At 35.1% G+C, this 21,906-nt stretch overlaps 2 protein-coding genes and 1 long non-coding RNA gene across 3 annotated transcripts; 2 read left to right on the forward strand and 1 right to left on the reverse strand.

Annotated features, from left to right (window-relative positions):
* The first annotated feature begins 495 nt into the window (after positions 1-495).
* On the forward strand, positions 496-18,980 carry LOC138305768 (zinc finger protein 888-like). The gene is made up of 4 exons (XM_069246038.1): positions 496-722; positions 2,616-2,881; positions 3,643-5,562; positions 17,604-18,980. Exons 1-4 carry the CDS (start codon positions 496-498, stop codon positions 18,650-18,652), a joined length of 3,462 nt encoding a protein of 1,153 aa, XP_069102139.1. The 3' UTR covers positions 18,653-18,980.
* On the reverse strand, positions 6,209-12,707 carry LOC138305439 (uncharacterized). Its single transcript, XR_011205701.1, has 2 exons — positions 12,605-12,707; positions 6,209-8,988 (listed from the first exon to the last, which is right to left on the reverse strand). It is a non-coding gene; the product is annotated as an uncharacterized lncRNA (long non-coding RNA).
* On the forward strand, positions 15,487-21,605 carry LOC138305438 (zinc finger protein 235-like). The gene is given in 3 exon segments (XM_069245663.1): positions 15,487-15,543; positions 19,484-20,659; positions 20,661-21,605. Coding segments are annotated over 2 exon segments (1,005 nt in total). The 5' UTR covers positions 15,487-15,543; positions 19,484-19,727; the 3' UTR covers positions 20,734-21,605.
* Positions 21,606-21,906: the final 301 nt, after the last annotated feature.

Raw genomic sequence — 21,906 nt, forward strand, 5'->3', positions numbered from 1 at the left:
TAAAAGAATGTTACCTAGACATTGATAAAGCAGTTAGGCAGGTGATGCGAATCACGCGGGCCCAGTCGTCCCCCCCCCCAAAAAACCCCCCCCCCCGTGTGTTTTCATATTTTTTATAATCGCCCCTTGGGACTATTATTGGGGGCGTGATATACTGGGGAAAAATTTTTATTTGTCCGCTGTGAAATAGTGAGTTATTCCATCATGTAAGTTTTAAATCTTAAAGTAGCAAATTGTAAACACAATATTCGTTATAACCACTAAGACTGGGCAGGATGAAATAAGTGTGTCCTACCTACTTTATCGTGTGAACATCTATACGAGATGGTAGTGACACTTATAGAATGGAGCATGTTAATTAACAGATATATCAATCTGTTTATTTGTTTCAGAATTGGTATCAATTGTAGGTGAGGGTAGGGTGAATATGAAATTTCTTAAACCACATAACTAGGCACAGGAGGGCGGTGCAGGTGATGAATGACGAAGAGAAAAATGTCCTCGCCTGCGAACTGCCTCAGTCAACCTGTTTTTACATACTGTATTGGCAGCGATCGTTCGGCCTTTGTGACAAATGGCGGCAAAGAACAAATCCTGGCCCATAAAGCCATTCTGGTGTCTCGGAGTTCCGTGTTTTGTACAATGCTGGAGGACCCCACCATCAGTAAATGGGAGATTACTCTCCTAGATACACAGAAACATATTTTGTCACATTTTCTAAGGTACTTGATTATCTTTTGCACCGAGGCCAACTTGATTTGCTCTCTTCATAGATTGGAAGGAAAGTCCTTATTCAAGATCTTCAAGCTCAAGAAATGAGAGATCGAGCTTCCAAAAGTAAAAGATTTTCTGATGAAGTGATCAAAAGTTAGATTCTAGAATAAGAAGAGGACAAATCAAGTCGGCTTTTGATAAAGTTAAGGGGAGATAACACACAGAAATATATTTTTTACACTTCTACACACATACTTGATATTCTTTTGCCCCAGCTAGTTACTTTTTATCAGCTGTACTGCACATTATTTACTTCCTTGTAATTTGGTCATTGATAATGATTTCTGAACAACTGTATATGAAATGTACAGAAAAAGGGCAATAATTAATGGAATGATGTCTGTCAATCTAATTAAAATTAGACTTGTAATTCTTGCTGAGGTGACCCAGAACGGGTGTTGTTAGATCTTGTATTGGAGCATATTACATAGATTTTAGTAGTGGAGCGCAATTACAAGTCTGATTTTAATTAGATTTGATGTAATTGTGTTTTATTATTTTCCTTTAACCTTTCCATTATAACACATTATATCCAGGAATCCAGCCTCTAGTTAGCTCAAAGCTTTTGGATTAATTACATAGTGTTAATTTTGTATTATTTTGATGATGCAACCCTGTTATGCAAATTGACTTTATAATTGTATTTGTTTCAGATATCTCTATACAGATGAGATTGATTTAAGCTATTGACTTTATAATTGTATTTGTTTCAGATATCTCTTTACAGATGAGATTGATTTAAGCTATTGACTTTATAATTGTATTTGTTTCAGATATCTCTTTACAGATGAGATTGATTTAACTATAGACTTTATAATTGTATTTGTTTCAGATATCTCTTTACAGATGAGATTGATTTAACTATTGACTTTATAATTGTATTTGTTTCAGATATCTCTATACAGATGAGATGGATTTAAGCTATTGACTTTATAATTGTATTTGTTTCAGATATCTCTTTACAGATGAGATTGATTTAACTATTGACTTTATAATTGTATTTGTTTCAGATATCTCTATACAGATGAGATTGATTTAAGCTATTGACTTTATAATTGTATTTGTTTCAGATATCTCTTTACAGATGTGATTGATTTAACTATAGACTTTATAATTGTGTTTGTTTCAGATATCTCTATACAGATGTGATTGATTTAACTATTGACTTTATAATTGTATTTGTTTCAGATATCTCTATACAGATGAGATTGATTTAAGCTATTGACTTTATAATTGTATTTGTTTCAGATATCTCTTTACAGATGAGATTGATTTAACTATTGACTTTATAATTGTATTTGTTTCAGATATCTCTTTACAGATGAGATTGATTTAACTATTGACTTTATAATTGTGTTTGTTTCAGATATCTTTTTTACAGATGAGATTGATTTAAGCTATTGACTTTATAATTGTGTTTGTTTCAGATATCTCTATACAGATGTGATTGATTTAACTATAGACTTTATAATTGTGTTTGTTTCAGATATCTCTTTACAGATGAGATTGATTTAACTATTGACTTTATAATTGTATTTGTTTCAGATATCTCTATACAGATGAGATTGATTTAAGCTATTGACTTTATAATTGTATTTGTTTCAGATATCTCTTTACAGATGTGATTGATTTAACTATAGACTTTATAATTGTGTTTGTTTCAGATATCTCTTTACAGATGTGATTGATTTAACTATTGACTTTATAATTGTATTTGTTTCAGATATCTCTATACAGATGTGATTGATTTAACTATAGACTTTATAATTGTGTTTGTTTCAGATATCTCTTTACAGATGTGATTGATTTAACTATTGACTTTATAATTGTGTTTGTTTCAGATATCTCTATACAGATGAGATTGATTTAACTGTTGATTTGGCGACATCTGTACTACAACTAGCCCGGCAGTACTGTGTGAATCACCTGGTGAGGAAGTGCGAGACGTTCCTGAAGGAGAACTTTGCCTCTCAGGACACCGTCATGTTTGTCCAAACTCCCAGACAACCAGACCCACTTGAGGAGGACATTGACGCAAACGCAAGTACAACTGTAGAATCTGAGGAGGAACGGTTCTTGTTGAACCAGAATCTAAGTTTACCAACAGGTAGAGTGTAATACTTTATGTACTCGTTCACCCCTGAAAACACAATTAGGCTCTTCCATATCAAAGACTAGACTAGTTCATTATAAAATTTCAGGGGTAAATGCCTGAGTTAATATTTCTATTTCAATTGTCCTTTACAGTGAAGATAAACATCCCTTAACTATTGTTAACATAAAATGACAATTGAAATAGAAATATTAACTCAGGCATTTACCCCTGAAATTTTATAATGAACTAGTCTAGTCTTTGATATGGAAGAGCCTAAATATAAATATATGTTTGGTGTGTAGAATGTTCCTTAATGCTGTCAAAAACATTGAGGGACTTAATTAAAGATGCTCCACCGCCGACAGAGCATAAGTGATATTCATCATTCGAACAATAATTTGTGTTTAATTGTGTATATATGCCTAATTAACACATAAAATAATATAAAATAATTTATTTCGCCTTTGGTGCATGCGCAATCAGTACTTCATTTCATATAGAATATAGTGCCACGTAATTTTTTCGGGATGCAATTAATTATTTTTCATATTTTTAACTTGAAATAAAATTAGAAGCTCAAACTTTTCAATGGTGGTAATGGTGTAAAGTAAATAACTTTTGTAACAGAAGAAAAATACTAAATTGCCTGCTCCTGTTTTTGATAGTGAAAAAATACCATTTGTTGGCGGTGGAGCATCTTTAAATCATAATATCTACATTTTGTTTAGTTATTGATACTAAAGGTGACTGCAACGTTTTCTTTTTTATTTCAGTCAATCTGGAAATGTCAAAAATTGGAAAATATGTTCAGGGAAATACAGCATCTCCCCCAAATCTGTGTGCGAAAGAGAATTCAACACAGAAGTGTCTTGAACCTATTGTATCAGAAGATAACCTTAATTTCATTCCGCCAATGATAGATTATCACAAAGCGATTGAAAAAGCTACAATGTTAGAAAACCCCAATGTGAGCGAGGAATCCACAACGGAGAGAATTCAGTGTAGTCCTGAAATGCATTATAATGTTCCCATAGCGATGCACAAGTCTACAGATATTCGTCAAATTTCACCAGATCTCAATGATTCCTGTGCTGCAATTGAAAGACCTAACAATGAGGGGATTCCACATTTTACTTCAGATCTTGAAAACCACAACATTAAACAGAATTCTACAGAGAGGCCTGTTCCTTACTTTCCATCAACGATCGAAAATCACATGATTGGGAAGTCTATGAGAGAAGGCATTCAACAAATACCGAAAACACAAGGTGGTTCAAAACATATTGAAACACTTTCTGATCAGTTTTATATACAACCGATTCCGTCAGTCTTCCAACGTCCAAAAGTGACTGCAAAACGAGGTCGAAAGCGTAAACCGGCTGTCCTCCATGATTTTACTGTGATAAAAAAGTCTTCAAGCAAGTGCAATCAACCAATTCTAACAGTTTTGAAAACTCCGAACATCATGAAAAAATCCTTCAAACAAGGCCCCCGGTCTGTCAGAGTAGTACCAGAGAGATCTGAACACAAATCTTCAGGAAAGTGCCTTAAGTCTTCTACAGCAATGTTCGGTCAGTCGAAACCTGATCTATTAAACCTTCAGGTCAGTTGCACACGTCTAAACGGTCACAATAACACTGACGTCCTCGCCCTATCTGGAGTTATAAAGGAACCTGTAACTGATGGCCATACATCAATATCACCTAAAAACAGCGATACTCATATGGAAATCATATCAGGTAAAACAATGAATGAAAATGATGTCACAGGCGAAAATATCAAAATGCCAGAGAATTGTTCTGAAAACAATTTGAAGAAACCATGTAATGAAGATGTCGATGACTCCAAGACTGATGTGAATAGCATTACTTCAGAAAAGCAAGAAACGGATGAAAGTGGTCCTAATGAAGCTTTGAGTGTCTCTAACAAGAAATGTTTGTACTGTAATGAAACTGTCAGTGATATGGGCATTCATGTCGCTTTATGCCATCCGCTGAAACCGCCTTATAAGCCTCCATTGAATAAGCAGAAGACAAGACTTGATGGCAGTGAGCTCTGCAATAACCAATTTTCACTGTGCCATATCTGTGGGAAATGTTTTGACCGACGTGTGTATTTATGGAAACATCTTCAGATCCACAATTCAGAAAAACAATTCGTCTGTCACTTGTGTGGGATGTCATTTCGCCAAGCAGCAGCCCTGGTGCATCACAGCAAATTACATAAGGCTACAAAGCAGTTCAAATGTCCGGTGTGCGACAAGAGGTTTGATGTCCGCCGGTATTTAGTTAAACATGTGAGAACTCATGTCAAAGATAATCTTTTTCAGTGTACTAGCTGTGATAAAACATTTCGCACACAAGAGTATCTGAACAATCACATGAGAAAACATTTGTCCGATAAAGTCAAGAGTAACTTTCGAAAGCTTCCAAAGGTGAAAGAAGTTTATAAATGCGATGTGTGTAACAAAATATTTGACAAACAACGATATTTATCCCGACACGCCAAAATTCATGTGGAAGAGAAAGTTTATGATTGTAACATTTGTGGTAAAAAGTTTAGGTCGCAGGACTATGTTAACTCCCACGCCCTGAAGATGCATAATATAAAGCCTAAACCACGTGGCTCGTTTTCTTGTGAAATTTGTCAGAAAAAGTACTCCAACCCAGTCTGGTCTGGTATGAAAGACATATGAAATCACACGCCAGTATCGGAGCTAATGAGCGATTAAGTGATTTAGATACAGAACCCAAAGAATGATTACATATTATGTATATACAAGATAGGACAGTGATAGGACGTGGTGATAAGATGAATGAGTGGATTAATGATTTAGAGCAGAACTTCAAGATTGATGACATATTATGTATGTACAAGATAGGACAGTGCAAGATAGGACAGTGGTGATAAGCTGAATGAGTGGATTAAGTGATTTAGACAGAACTTCAAGATTGATGACATATTATGTGTATGTACAAGATAGGACAGTGGTGATCGCCCAATGAGAGGATAAGTGATTTAGAATAACAGAACCTCAAGAATTATGACATATTATGTGTATATCAAGATAGGACAGTGCATGGGATAAGCCGAATGAGATGATTAAAGATAAAATATTTACATACAGAACCTCAAGAATGTTGGACATATTATGTATGTACGAATGAGAGAAATATGTTTACAGAACCTCAAGAAGATAGGACTCTGGTGATATGCTGAATGAGGGGATAAGTGACTTGGATACAGAACCTAATACAAATACAACATATTTACCGTGAACCCAATATGTAAACAATTTTCTTAATGTGTGCCCTATTCATATACTCAAACAAACAAAAGTTGATCAAGTGCATATTTATTTCTTTTCAATTGCAACAAACCAAAATATGAAATATGTTCATTCTTATATTCACTTTCAATATCACTATCATTCTCAAGATCCTTTTCATACCGGTATATATCATCATCGTCATTATCACCACTCTCATCATCATCATCATCACCAACACTTTCATGATCATAATCGCTATTCATGATCATAATCTTCATCATCATCACCATAATCTTATTTACCAATTTGCAATATAATCATACTATCTATGACACTTGCATGATACAGACTATAGTACATTTTCTATGACACTTGTACATGTATGATACAGACAATAAGTATGTTCCCTTTGATATTTTATCCATGACATGTATTGTAATAAGCTCGACTTCTGTTTTGTTTTATTGATGAGGCAAACAGAAAACATCTGTCAAATATAATATTTTTTTATTGTGCATTTTATATTTCTCGTAAAAAGTCATCAGCATTTACATACCGTATATTTTTGATTTTGTACAATGGAAATGTTGAATAAAAATTATGAATAACATTATATCTCTTTTAAATTTCTTTAACCAGACTAATTTGAGCTGTAACTTTAACATTTGATCTGTAACCTTCACATTTCAGCTGAAACCTTGACATTTGGGCTGTAACTTTAAATTTGACATTTGATGTGTAACCTTGACATTTGTATAATTTATTGTAACCTTGACATTTCATGTGTAACTAAGACATCTGGGCTGTATCCTTGACATTTGAATTGTAACTTTGACATTTGATATTTAACTAAGACATCTGGGCTGTAACTTTGACATTTGGGCTATAACTTCGACATATGAGGTGTAACGTTGACATTTGATGTGTAACTTAAACCCTTAAGGTCAGATATAATCTCAAAATCGCTTTAGATTTGTGGCAGTTATTGCTCCAAAACCTAGCGTTACAGACAGACGGACGGATGGACAGACAGACAAACAGACCCAATTTAATATCCCCCGTTTCGGTGAAAGCGTGGTATAATATAGAAAATTTCCCTTTTAGTTTTAATGGCCCACCCTTCTGTCCCTAGGGGTTGGACCAGGCTCATTTATATGAAATATGATTGTTCAATGCTTCAAACCAAATTTTATTGCCATCTATCCAGGCGTTAAAGAAGAGAATGATTTTAAATCTAAAATTAAGAACATTTCTCCTTTTAGGGCCCCATACCCTTCTGCCCCTGGAGGTCGGAGCAGGCTCATTTATATAAGATATGAATGTAATTTGCCAATGATGTTCAAACCAAATATGGTTGAAATCTGCTTCTGCGGTTAAGGGGGAGTAGCATTTCAAATACATGTACAAAATTTTATGCACGTCGGGTGACGCAGGGGAAGATGACCTATATACAAGGCATTGTTCCAATATCAGAGTGTCTTTTGATATGATAAGAGAGTAGAACGTTATTTATTACAATTGTCAGCATTGCAAAGTGTTTACCCTGTATGTTTCCTGAAGGTGATTCTGCAGGTGCAATTCAGTTACTACAGACATCACATTTTTAAGGTGTCCTGAGGTGTACATGTATCTGCAGGTCACCTCTCTTTCTGATAAAATCCCTCTGTCTGTAGGTTATACGTTACTTTCTAAACCCCTTACCACAGACATCACATCTATGTAGTTTTTTTCGTCTGTACATATCTTTTGGTGTATCTAGTTTGTATATGACAGAAAACTCCTAACCATAAACATCACAATTGTATGGCTTCTGTCTCATGTGTCCTACTGAAGTGTTTTCGAAGACTCACTGCTTTAGCAAAGGTCTTACCACAGACATCACATTTAAAAGGTTTCTCTCCTGTATGTATCCTCAGGTGTTTATGTAGGTCACTTGACCCACTAAACCCCTTACCACAGACATCACATTTGTAAGGTTTCTCTCCTGTATGTATCCTGAGATGTGTCTTTAGCGAACCATTTATACTAAACCCTTTACCACAGACATCACATTTGTAAGGTTTCTCTCCTGTATGTGTCCTGAGGTGTGTCTTGAGAGTACTATTTACACTAAATCCCTTACCACAGACATCACATTTGTAACGTTTCTCTCCTGAATGTGTTCTGATGTGTGCACGTAGCTTTTTAGCTTCACTAAACCTCTTATTACAAATATCACATTTGTATGGCTTCTCTCCTATATGTGTTTTGAGGTGATCTGAGGTTATCGAACAAAACCACCCATCACAGAAGTTACATTTGTATAGCTTCTGTTCGCTCACTGCCTCACTACACACCTTACCACATATATCATTTCTGTAGGGTGTCTCTCCTGTGTTCAGTGAAACTTGCACACCTTTGTCGCACATGTTATATTTGCTAGATTTCTACAAACACTATATATACTTATGCGTTTTAATTTGGTTACTCATATTGCTTAGACTAACGATTGTTGTTTTACTATATCTGTTACATGTGTTTCAGGGAAGATAACTTTCCTAAGTTCTTGCACTATATGTCACCTGTGTCTCAGGGGAGATAACTTTTCCTCAGTTCTTGCATTTTCTATCTGTCACCTGTGCCTCAAGGGAGATAACTGTCACCTGTGTCTCAGGGGAGATAACTCTTCATAACTGCTTGCTGTAACTTGAACTCCTCACCCAATATACATATACTGCTTATCATGTTGCCTCATATGCAATTTTAATCAGAAACAATGCTGCTATGGCAATCCCTCTCTCCCAGCTGTATTTGAGTGTATCCTTTGGACAATTATCTCCTTGATTGCTATCCTTTCACTTTTCTATTTCTGAAAAAAATATATGTATATAGTGTTATTATAAATAGAAGGATTGGTCTTCACATACTGTAATATATTTATCAGTTGCCCTGTTTTGGTAACATTTGTATGTGAACTAAAGTACATATTGAGATTGATGACTTGCATGCATATATGGATGATGGATGGTTAAAAAAAAAATTCGGTAATAACTTGTTCCGATTTATGCGTTGTTTCGGTGCTGCTCTCGGCATTAACAGAACACAGATTAACAGGAGTAATAAAACATTTTTTTTTTTAAATTATTAATAATACTTAAAATTTTATAAAAATTAAACGCTATGAAATGCAGTCAATATATACCTTATACATATGCACCAAAAAAAGGTGAGCACAAGGAATCATGACATCACATTCACATCAACAAATGCCGCGAAATCATAGGATTTGTATAAGCGGCACCCCAGGCCAGTGGCACTACATGGACAAAAAAAACCAATATTCAAATCTGAATTTTTTTAGCTCTGTTTTAAATAAAGTTTTATTATGCTAGATAATAATCAGATCAAAGCATGTTATTATTTTGCCCAGTGACTGTTTAGTTTGTTGGATGGCTTTGTTGAATTTCTGAAATTTGTTTGTTTGGCTCAATGAGGAGTTTATATGGGACACTCGCGCATATGCAGGATAGTCCTGCATTTGAGTAACAGTCCTGTTTTGAGGGATAATTTTGTTACGCAAATGCAGGATCTTGTGAAATGAAATGTGATAAAGTTGATTTAAACATTGTCATCAAAAAAGGGCATCATAATTTTTATATGGCATCATCACTAATACAACTTTCCACATTATTACTCAAATGGAAACAAATTCTCATCATCTAAAAGTTTGTAAAAGTCACAAACAAAATCACCTCTCTATTGCTTACTATGGGGCTAAAAATAGAACACAGGTAAAAGTCAATTAACCATGACATTTGCACTAAATTTCTCTGATGGCTATACACTGTAGTCTATGGAGAGCACCTAAATTGTCACTTTATTACAAATAGTCCGAATGATTCTGACTATCTATCCGCTTTTTATATACTGACGTGGGCGGATGATATCATCCGCCCACGTCAGTATATAAAAAAGCGGATAGATAGTCAGAATCATTCGGACTATATTACAAAGTGAGATAACAGTGACCAGAATTCAATAGTTCATAAACAAAATACATAAAGTTTTCAATTAGTTATATGGCTATCTGACAATTATGACGCCCCTTTTTATACAAATTTTTAAACACTGTATCCATTTTCATTTCACATAACGTTAATCCTGCATTTGAGAAACAAATTTATCCCTCAAATACAGGACTATTACTCAACTGCAGGACTATCCTGCATATACGGGAGTGTACCCAACCTGTCAAAGTCTGGTGTCAGGGTAATCCAAACAATATTTGATCTCGATGTTGAGAAACTTCTGATGTGCAATACGTGAATTCGTTAGGTCACGACGTAATGATCAAAAGTGTCTACGTCGTGCTATACCTCTAACAGGTCAGAGTGAAATCACTATATTTGGAAATAAACACGCAATCACGTGATCACTAGTTACCCATAATACAACTTCATATTTCGGCCAATGGCAATGAATGAGGTATAAGCACGTGACTCGTTTTACTACGTGTTTTTACTACAACACCTTAACCCACGTGTTTTGTTCAATTTGGAGGTTTATCCCCCGCGGATCGTGTTTCATTTCCAAAGTTGGGAAACAGATTGAATTTCATAAAGATATATTTGCATTTATCTTTTCACCGAAAGCGTTTTGTATATTGAAGATGCACATAACGAGATTTTTCATTACGGTTTTAAATGGCCGTGTACTATTAATATTGGTTTCAATCTTTGGGTGAAAATCCTCCCGAGAACGTGTATATCTCGAAAGTCGGGAACCACATTGAATTTCATAAATATTGTATTTGCATCTATCTTTTCACCGAGGCGTTTTTTATGCAATGGCCTAACGAATTTGTAATTACGGCTTTCATGTATTATGTACATATACCAAATGTACATGCACAGTTCAAAGTGCACGTGTTTTTTAGCATCGAGGATTTCTGTGGGTACACATCCATTTTTTAGCATGATTTTGTATTTAAATAGCAATCAACGGAGTAAATTATTTCTTTGAAGGATATCAGAATTGCTTTGATTTTGCATTAACAAAAGAATCAACATATATATATGTACCTTCATTTATTGCCTTTTTATTTAGAATCATCAAATTTTGATACATTTACATGTAAATGTATGCACATGTATACTCGCGTACCTCGGCAAGAAAGAACAAGAGTAGTGGTGTCGTTGCCTTCCTTACATTCTCTCTTTTCATTCTGTAAATCCACTCACCTTTCTCACGTAGGTTTGGTGCGCGTGCGACGTAAGATATCGTGAGACCTCGATTTTCATGTTTTAACATGACTTCTGATTATGTACACGTGTTATAACGTAATCCAGGAACATGTGTACGTGTTCATTTGTCAACACATGTGCAGTAAAAGTTGAATTATTAGGGATACATATCGTGAATATAATTTAAAATTGTATAAAAACATTTAGTATCGACAATATCAGTTATGAAAGTTATATCATCCACATGTTACGTGCCAATTTTTTAAAGTCTTACTTTTTAAACAGTCATAATAGATAATTACAAAATCCATATGAATAAATATGGTAATATATAGTTTTGTTACAGTTTCAGAACAAAAACTATCGAGGGTAGTTTTCTCAAACTTGATTAACACGTGTAACTGTTATTCATATACATGTACATGTATGTGTATACATGAAAGCCGTAATTACAAATTCGTTGGGCCTTTATATAACAAACGCTTCGGTGAAAAGATAAATGCAAATATATATTTATGAAATTCAATGTGGTTCCCGACTTTGGAGGTAAAACCACGTCCGGGAGGATTTTCATCCTAAAGATTGAACCAATTTATAGTACACGGCCATTTAAACCGTAATGAAAAATTCGTTATGCCTTTATATACAAAACGCTTCGGTGAAAAGATAAATGCAAATATATATTTATGAAATTCAATGTGGTTCCCGACTTTGGAGGTAAAACCACGTCCCGGGAGGATTTTCATCCTAAAGATTGAACCAATATTAATAGTACACGGCCATTTAAACCGTAATGAAAAATTCGTTATGCCTTTATATACAAAACGCTTCGGTGAAAAGATAAATGCAAATATATATTTATGAAATTCAATCTGTTTCCCAACTTTGGAAATGAAACCACGATCCGCGGGGGATATTCCCCCAAATGGTACAAAACACGTGGTTTTTTGTAGTAAAAACGTAGTAAAACGAGTCACGTGCTTATACCTCATTCATGCCATTGGTCGAAATATGAAGTTGTATTATGGGTAACTAGTGATCACGTGATTGCGTGTTTATTTCCAAATATAGTGATTTCTCTGACCTGTCTAACATTGTTTGAGTATGTCAGGGCCAGATCTAGAGTATCTCGGGCTACCTAAGTACAAACATATTAATGACCACATAGAACCCAGTCGAAGAACTGGTACTTAGGTAAAATTTGTAGCTTGCTAATTATATTAAAAGTTGTACAGTACTTACGTATGATAATCGTCAGGCTTTATTTACTATCAATAAAACATCATCAGGCCTTTAGTACTAAACAGTTGACCGGAAGTTCATGTAGTCTACTAGCTGCCAGAACCAACGGACTGTTACAAGGTATCCGGAACAATCATTTATAAGGCCGTTTTCGATTATGCATTTTGACTGGTTGGACCTAGTTGTTCGTTTATGAATTAAAGACGGACCTGGTGATTTTATATTGTTTTTACAGTTCATATAGTAGGGGTAGGTTATTATCTTTTTATCAAACCAGAAGCAGACGCCTGTGATTATGTCCAGATTTTCTTTCTAGTCGTTGTTTTAAAGCCCACCGGCTTTTAATTTTTAAAATGGAAATGTAAAACGAGGTTGATTATTTTGAAGAGTCGCAAAAGTTATTAGCATACCGTTAATACTGCACTCATCATCAACTTCTGACGATTTTTAATTAAAATAAATTAGTTGTCAGAACAAGACAGTTACATAAAGATATTATCCGAAAAATATATTTTTATCTGTCTCAAAGTGCCCGATGCAACGGGGTGGAATTCTCTGTCGGAATTCATACTCTGTCGGGAACGGAGTGCAAAAATATTTTAGGGGTAGGTAAAAAGACTTGTCATGATATGGTGTATTGTGAACTAGGAAGATTATCATTACAAAATAAAAGAAAATTAAAAATTTTGAAATATTGGGTTAAAGTCAAAAACACTGAAAACTGCATTCTGAAAGCCTGTAAGAAAATAGACAGTCTAGCAACGACAATTGGATTGTAAATATAAAATCAGAATTAGATATGTTAGGCTTAGGATACCTCTATAATAGTTATTTAGATGGGAAAACAATATACAAGACGATTGAAAACAAATTTTATCTTATATATTTTCAAGACCTGACAAGTGATATCAGTAATTCCTCTAGGGGCTTTTTATATCAGCATTTAGTAGATAATTTTGATCTACAGTATTATCTTAAGAAACCTATTGAACAACGATATAAGAAGTGTATTTCTAGAATAAGAATGTCATCACATAATCTAAAAAATGAAAGCGGAAGATATATCAACACTCCGAGAGAAAATAGAACATGTACTTTTTGTAACAAAAACGAAGTGGAAGACGAGTTTCATTTTATATTAAGATGTCCATTTTATTCAGATATTCGGAAAAAATATATTAAACCATACTACTTGCGTAAATCTAGTGTTTTTAAACTTGTTCAATTATTATCCGTGAATAATGTCAAAGAACTTCATAATCTTGGCAAATATTTACACTTAGCATTTAAGCGCCGGGTTTTATGAACTTGTGAGTATTACAATATTTATAGTTAGATTAAATACTATCTTAAAGGGCCACTACCTTTCCGAAACGGTTTTTAATTTTTAAAATAGGAATGTAAAACGAGATCAATAATTTTGTAGAGTCGCAGAAGTTATTAACTATACGTTTACTAGCACACTTATCATCACCTTCAGAACTGTTTAATTAGAATAAATAAAATGTTAATTTTCATAACGCGGGTCGTTTTATGTTTCCTGCCGTCGTCCTAAATGCCGCGCGGTAGTTGACTATCACTGCGCCAGACGGCAAAACAGCGAAATGCATCTCCACTTTTATCGTACATTAGACAGGAAATCTTGCATATGTTTGGTGTTGTAACCTCATCTTAAGCCATCGATATATATTTTCTTTTGTTATTAATGTTTTTAAGAAACCTTTAAATTTTGCTCCGGAAAGGTAGTGGCCCTTTAAAGTTTGTCATTTTAATTGGCCATTGCTGTTATAATTGTTTAAGTGAACAGTCCTTTTCACTCTCCTACCAATTAAATGATTTTCGTAGTAGACAATTCATTCAGACATGTACATTGATAATTATTAATTAAGAATTAGAAACTAGAGAGAGTAAGCCATGATGCTGTATATGGATGAGTGAGAGAGTGTGAGACTGTATATGTATGAGAAGGCGTGTAAGGGTGCGCGTGTGTGCGTGCGTGCGTGTGTGTGAGGGTCAGTGTGTGCGTGCGTACGTCCGTATGTGTTAAAATGGGTGTGTGTATGTGTGTGTGAATGTGCAATGTAGTATTAGTGTATGAGCGTTTACATGTTACACTATTACATAATATGATAACTGAATTGTGTTTTTATATACCAGTAATAAGTTGTAAACCTTAAACTAATAAAGAAATTGAAATTGAAATGATTATTCATTCTAGTATCATACCTGATAAGACCAATTATGTACATGTAATTATAAACTAATTAGTAAACTATGATTCAAAGCGAAATTAAACGGACGGTACATCCTATACAAACAAAGAAATTACACAAACAATGACAAATTATAGGGTATATTTGTACTTAAAACAACTTTAAAATCGACCGTGACACTGAGTAAACATAACCAGAAAATTGTTTAGTAAATTCATTCTCCGTTCTGTCAAATCTAATTATAGAGTGAAGACCTGGTGTCATATACTGGACTGTGATATAAGTATAATATAATGATGCAGTATAATGCCATAATCAGTTTGAATTAACAAGTAGTTTAATAATGACGTACAATATACATAATAATTTATATACTCAAATGTACAATGTACAGATAAATGCATCGATCAGACAACTCTCTGATTTTAGTTTTACTACACAAAGGTAAGAAAACTACATTCTGTAGTACATGTACATACATGTAGTTTTATACAGTATGAAATGGCATATAACTTCGCAAATGTACGAGAACTATTAGTTTTATATTAAATGTCATAACTTCGCAAATGTTAGTAAATTCACAAAACAATGAGCCATTTCATAATATTTCATAATAAATGCTATGACTTTAGGACGGCTAGACAACGGATAATTTCATATTTAATTTGACTTCCGGTTCCGGTTTCGACGTGACGGTATTGTTTGAAATTATCTTCGGAATTATTGGTATGTAGCTGTGACCGGTAGGCCTATTGACTATCAAAAATGTTAATCATGACTTACTTAATGCTTTGAAGAGGTGTAATGTGGAACTTTTCTTATCCTGCTTGGTGACGTCATTGTATGTAATGACTTTCTCGACGTACATGTTTACATCGATTTTTACTCACCCACAGGGACCTGGCACGAAAAATTTGAAGGTTCATGTAATGGCTTTAAACAGTGATATTTTGCAAGCCTAAAACTCATTACTGTGCTGCAATTGAACAGAACTAATTTCATTAATTGTTGGTATATACCCTGGCTAACTGTCAGTCTTACTGTTGATATGTAATTTGTGAAGCTGCGTGTAAAATACAGTAAAATATGAGAAAAATGTATATTTCTGGAGAAGACATAGAACTCGTGTGAATTGCATTGATGGAACCAAATAATCATGCCATCGTGTTCAGTTGTGAATATGCCAGGTACTCCAACAGTTTGTTTGGCAAAATCGGACCAGCAAATAGCGCAGGAGCCTATAGTGTAGTAAATGCAAATGGCTGCTATAAATGGCGGATCAAAAATATCGCATATAAGAAGCCATCTCAATTGATACAAATGTTTTTATAGACACCATAAGGTACTCTGAACATAACAAGAAGACTCTTCACGAAAAAAATAGTTCAAACAATCTGTTTGGGGCGAAAAATGCAAATTTCCGGAAAGAGCCTCAAAGTCCACATTTTAACTATTTTTTTCGTAAATATTCTTCTTGTCATGTTCAGAGTATCTTATAGTGTATATAAGAGCACTTGTATCAATTAAAATGTCTTCTTATATGCTATATTTGTGATCCGCCATTTAAAGCAGCCATTTGCATTTACAACAATAGGCTCCTGCGCTATTCGCTGGTCCGATTTTGCCAAACAAACTGTTGGAGTACCTGGCATAGTCACTACTGAACACGATAGCATGTTTATTTGGTGCCATCAATGCAATTCACACGAGTTCTATGTCTTCTCCAGAAATATACATTTTTCTCTTATTTTACTGAAATTTACAAGCAGCTTCACAAATTACTTATCAACAGTAAGACTGACAGTTAGCCAGGGTATATACCAACAATTAATGAAATTAGTTCTGTTCAATAGCAGCACAGTAATGCGTTTTAGGCTTGCAAAATATCACTGGTTAAAGCCATTACATGAACCTTAACCAACAGTATACATGTACAAACATGTATATATATTATAGATACTATAATACATATATGTATACTGTTGGTTAAAAATTTTCGTGCCAGGTCCCTGTGTACTCACCTCTTCGAACATCAAATTTGCGAGGGGGATCAAATTTGATAGGTTTTTTAACTGGTCGAGGTGTAATATCAATTTCTAAACATTTACTTGTATGTATAGATACGTATGTACATAATGTATGCTAAATTGTCAATAGAATTACATTGTGAATGTGAAATCTTTGGAATGGGGTTATTTCATTACAAATGTTATAGCTACAGTGTGTATTATTAGGTAAGACAACTGGTCATTTCATATTATGTGTTATAACTTAATAAAAATCAGAAAACGGATCATTTCAAAATTAAATGTTTGAATCAGACATGTCACAGAGAAAAAAAAATATCAAGCCACATGTTACTGGTTTTATTATATATCTTAGATACTGGTGACCATTTCTAGTCTAAGATAACATTTGTAAATGTAAATGCACTCACGTGCAATGTTACTTGGTTTTCCTTTACCAATCCTTGAACGATACAGACCATGTTGCATGAACCCTTATCTAATAAACGAAATTAGTCTACTTTCATCTTATTATAAGATATATCTTATTTTTTTTTATTTCAGAAACATAAAATCAGAATTACAGAAAACTCTGTCTTATCGATCACCTCTGTATAAAGACCACCTGCTTAATACAGCAACTTTTCTACATCCCATATGACCAAGGTGTACATAATTAACCTGTTTATAAAGACCATCTGGTTATACAGACCATTTCCCTCTGTCTATTGGATGGTATTTATAGATATTTTGACTGTGTCTACAACGACTTAAAATAATCACGGCCAGGAACACAAAAAGAAACGGAGATGTCTTTCCAAGGTGATCTATCAGGCAGGACAATGGAAGATAAATCAAAGAATTTTGACGAAAGTGGAGAGAAGCCATACATCTACGATGTTTGTGGTAAACGGTTCAACCAGTCTCAGGAACTACAAAAACACATCGTGTTACATACCGGAGAGAAACGATACAAATGTGATATCTGTGGTAAGGGGTTTAGTCAGGCATGTAATCTACAAAATCACCTCAGGACACATACAGGAGAGAAACCTTACAAATGTGATATCTGTGGTAAAGGTTTTAGTCAGACAGGTAATCTACAGAGACACCTCAGGACACATACAGGAGAGAAACCTTACAAATGTGATGTCTGTGGTAAGGGGTTTAGTCAGGCAGGTCATCTACAGAAACACCTCAGGACACATACAGGAGAGAAACCTTGCAAATGTGATGTCTGTGGTAAAGGGTTTAGTCAGGCAGGTGACCTACGGAAACACCTCGGGATACATACAGGAGAGAAGCCTTACAAATGTGATGTCTGTGGTAAGGGATTTAGTCGGGCAGGTAATACACAGAATCACCTCAGGATACATACAGGAGAGAAACCTTACAAATGCGATGTCTGTGGTAACGGGTTTAGTCGGGCAAGTAATCTACGGAATCACCTCAGGATACATACAGGAGAGAAACCTTACAAATGTGATGTCTGTGGTAAGGGGTTTAATCAGACACTACACCTACAGACACACCTTAGGACACATACAGGAGAGAGGCCCTACAAATGTGACGTCTGTAGTAAGGGGTTTAAGGTGGCACACCACCTACAGATACACCTCAGGACACATACAGGAGAGAAACCTTACATATGTGATGTCTGTGGTAAGGGGTTTAGTCAGTCAGGTGACCTACATAGACACCTCAGGACACATACAGGAGAGAAACCTTACAAATGTGATATCTGTCGTAAAGGGTTTAGTATGGCACAGCGACTACAGACACACCTCAGGACACATACAGGAGAGAAACCTCACATTTTCGTTATATAACCTAAAAAGAACATATCGCGCGATCGGGACGCATAAAGAATTCAGTCGGGAAGCCTACAGACACGTGCAGGAAGTCAATCGGGATACATCCATAGTCCGCTAAACCTGCCTATATATTATAAGACTTTTTTCCCTAATATAAAGTCTATAATTGATTAGGAAAAAAGCCAAATAATATTAATATAGGCAGGTTTAGCCACAGGGACCTGGCACGATTTTTTAAACTAAAAGTATGTATATGTATACTATTGGTTAAAAAATTTCGTGCCAGGTCCCTGTGTACTCACCTCTTCGAAAATCAAATTTGCGAGGGGGATCATTTAATAGGTTTTTTAACTGGTCGAGGTGTAATATCAATGTCTAAACATTTACTTGTATGTATAGATACGTATGTACATAATGTATGCTAAATTGTCAGTAGAATTACATTGTGAATGTAAAACCTTTGGAATGGGGTTATTTCATTACAAATGTTATAACTATATACTAAGGTAAGACAACTGGTCATTTCATATTACGTGTTATAACTTAATAAAAATCAGAAAACGGATCATTTCAAAATTAAATGTTTGAATCAGACATGTCACAGAGAAAAAAAAATATCAAGCCACATGTTACTGTTTTTTTTATATTATCTTAGATACCCATGGTGACCATTTCTAGTCTAAGATAACATTTGTAAATGTAAATGCACTCACGTGCAATGTTACTTGGTTTTCCTTTACCAATCCTTGAATAATACAGACCATGTTGCATGAACCCTTATCTAATAAACGAAATTAGTCTACTTTCATCTTATTATAAGATATATCTTATTTTTTTTTATTTCAGAAACATGAAATCAGAATTACAGAAAACTCTGTCTTATTTACCACCTCTATAAAGACCACCTGCTTAATACAGCAACTTTTCTATATCCCATACAACCAAGGTGTACATAATTAACCTGTTTATAAAGACCACCTGGCTATAAAGACCATTTCCCTCTGTCTATTGGATTGTATTTATAGATATTTTGACTGTGTCTACAACGACTAAAAAATAATCACGGCCAGGAACACAAAAAGAAACGGAGATGTCTTTCCAAGGTGATCTATCAGGCAGGACAATGGAAGATAAATCAAAGAATTTTGACGAAAGTGGAGAGAAGCCATACATATGCGATGTTTGTGGTAAACGGTTCAACCAGTCTCAGGAACTACAAAAACACATCGTGTTACATACCGGAGAGAAACGATACAAATGTGATATCTGTGGTAAGGGGTTTAGTCAGGCAGGTAATCTACAAAATCACCTCAGGACACATACAGGAGAGAAACCTTACAAATGTGATATCTGTGGTAAGGGTTTTAGTCAGACAGGTAATCTACAGAAACACCTCAGGACACATACAGGAGAGAAACCTTACAAATGTGATGTCTGTGGTAAGGGGTTTAGTCAGGCAGGTAATCTACAGAAACACCTCAGGACACATACAGGAGAGAAACCTTGCAAATGTGATGTCTGTGGTAAAGGGTTTAGTCGGGCAGGTAATCTACAGAATCACCTCAGGAAACATACAGGAGAGAAGCCTTACAAATGTGATGTCTGTGGTAAGGGATTTAGTCGGGCAGGTAATATACAGAATCACCTCAGGATACATACAGGAGAGAAACCTTACAAATGCGATGTCTGTGGTAACGGGTTTAGTCGGGCAAGTAATCTACGGAATCACCTCAGGATACATACAGGAGAGAAACCTTACAAATGTGATGTCTGTGGTAAGGGGTTTAATCAGACACTACACCTACAGACACACCTTAGGACACATACAGGAGAGAGGCCCTACAAATGTGACGTCTGTAGTAAGGGGTTTAAGGTGGCACACCACCTACAGATACACCTCAGGACACATACAGGAGAGAAACCTTACATATGTGATGTTTGTGGTAAGGGGTTTAGTCAGTCAGGTGACCTACAGAGACACCTCAGGACACATACAGGAGAGAAACCTTACAAATGTGATATCTAGTATGGCACAGCGACTACAGACACACCTCAGGACACATACAGGAGAGAAACCTCACATTTTCGTTATATAACCTAAAAAGAACACATCACGCGATCGGGACGCATAAAGAATTCAGTCGGGAAGCCTACAGACACGTGCAGGAAGTCAATCGGGATACATCCATAGTCCGCTAAACCTGCCTATATTATAAGACTTTTTTCCCTAATATAAAGTCTATAATTGATTAGGAAAAAAGCCAAATAATATTAATATAGGCAGGTTTAGCCACAGGGACCTGGCACGATTTTTTAAACTAAAAGTATATATATGTATACTATTGGTTAAAAAATTTCGTGCCAGGTCCCTGTGGGTTTAGCGGACTAATACAGACACCTCGGTACACATACAGGATGTCATATTGTAATAACGAATTAATCAGAACACACGGAATCAGTGTGCAACAGTTACGTGGCAAATGTCGTTATCAATTAACGGATGAAATAACTGTTAACGTCTTACGTACGAAATCAGAAGTACATGTGACTGAATGTGAGAAAACACGTGTTTGTCAAAATATCCAGAAACTCGCCAGAATGTCAGTGATGAGCTAACAATAGAAATATAGACACAATTAATAATGAAGATGATTTTACCACTAAGGACCCTTTTACATTCCCGGGAATGAGGATCTTCAAGTCACAGGGACTTGGCATGATTTTTTCAACTAACAGTATTATACGATATATATATATATATGTATACTGTTGGCTAAAAAAATCGTGCCAGGTCCCTGTGTGATAAAGTAAAGCGTGGAGTATCTCGTACAACATTACAACGAAACGAACAAAAATCGATTGTGAAAACAAGTGTTATTAATAATTGTTGATCATTTAAATTACATATCAATAAACCACATTATTAGTTATCAGCTAGCCAACAACCAAATAAAATATTTTATCTGTCTGTTTTGACTTAAAATGTATCACATTTTTGTTGTTGTTTTTGTTCTAATTCTTCAGTTATCTTCTTTGTTTTTGTTGTTGTTGTTTACATATTATGTCACAATTATTTATTGTTTAAGGGGCCGCGGTGGCCGAGTGGTTAAGATGTACCGACATATTACCACATGCCCTCCACCTCTGGGTCGCGAGTTCGAATCCTATGTGGGGCAGTTGCCAGGTACTGACCGCTGGTCGGTGGTTTTTCTCCGGGTACTCCGGCTTTCCTCCACCATCAAACCTGGCACGTCCTTAAATGATACTGC

This window comes from Argopecten irradians, chromosome 13 (genome assembly GCF_041381155.1).
Source record: "Argopecten irradians isolate NY chromosome 13, Ai_NY, whole genome shotgun sequence".
Classification (NCBI taxonomy): Eukaryota; Metazoa; Mollusca; class Bivalvia; order Pectinida; family Pectinidae; genus Argopecten; species Argopecten irradians.

Bases quoted from the DNA above. Each gene is read 5' to 3' on its own strand.
- LOC138305768 (XM_069246038.1), top strand. From the start codon at position 496: ATGTCCTCGCCTGCGAACTGCCTCAGTCAACCTGTTTTTACATACTGT. The intron at 2,882-3,642 runs GTAGAGTGTAAT...TTTTTATTTCAG, and splicing joins GAATCTAAGTTTACCAACAG to TCAATCTGGAAATGTCAAAA. The intron at 5,563-17,603 runs GAAATCACACGC...ACTTAAAATAAT, and splicing joins GTCTGGTATGAAAGACATAT to CACGGCCAGGAACACAAAAA.